The following is a 629-nucleotide window of genomic DNA, read 5'->3' as shown; positions in this document are numbered from 1 at the left end:
AAAAAAAAAATTATCCATTTCCATACATTGTCCCATCTCGGTGAAGCCTACAAATCCGACTTACCGATCCAACTATTGTGCGAACGATCGAACCCTAACCATTTCACAAATAGCTTGTTTCCACGTTTCCTCAGTATCTTCTCCACAAGATATATGTCGGAATACTTGACGCTGGTAAGTTCATGCTCGTAGAAGCCGCCTTCGATGGTGTGATCCTGGTAGTCCTTGAGATTGTACGTCACCGGATCGGTATTCTTCACTCGACTTACGGTGAAAATTTCGGTTGTCCAATTGGGTGTGTAGCTCTTCTCGAAGATGTGTTTAAATTTGCTGATTCGTACTCTGTCGCCGACTTTAAAGTTTGGTGGTTTAAGTGTGGTCTTGACTTTGAATTTCTTGTACACTTGTAGTAGTAGATCCTTCTCGTTACGAGCAGTCACATCCGTCGGTTTCATATATTGAAAACAATTACCTTTAATGATTATATTCAATGTCTTTTGCATCATCAAAATTTAATGAAATGTCAAAATTTAATTCAAAGTACAAAACATAAAGTTTATACCGTTGATCAGAGAAAAACAGCACTGAGCTGGAATGACGACAAGAGGGTCATTCTTCCTGGTACGACC

The 629-nt window shown here is 39.4% G+C and overlaps 1 protein-coding gene across 1 annotated transcript; it reads right to left on the bottom strand.

Moving 5' to 3' along the window:
- Positions 1–47: 47 nt before the first annotated feature.
- On the bottom strand, positions 48–455 carry LOC107264814. The gene has a single exon (XM_025082026.1). It carries the CDS (start codon positions 453–455, stop codon positions 48–50), a length of 408 nt encoding a protein of 135 aa, XP_024937794.1.
- Positions 456–629: the final 174 nt, after the last annotated feature.

Source organism: Cephus cinctus, unplaced genomic scaffold (genome assembly GCF_000341935.2).
Source record: "Cephus cinctus unplaced genomic scaffold, Ccin1 Ccin1_scaffold0193, whole genome shotgun sequence".
NCBI classification, from domain to species: Eukaryota; Metazoa; Arthropoda; class Insecta; order Hymenoptera; family Cephidae; genus Cephus; species Cephus cinctus.
This window is presented reverse-complemented; position numbering and strand designations above follow the sequence as displayed.

Coding starts and splice junctions, on each gene's coding strand:
- LOC107264814 (XM_025082026.1), bottom strand. CDS start 455: ATGAAACCGACGGATGTGACTGCTCGTAACGAGAAGGATCTACTACTA.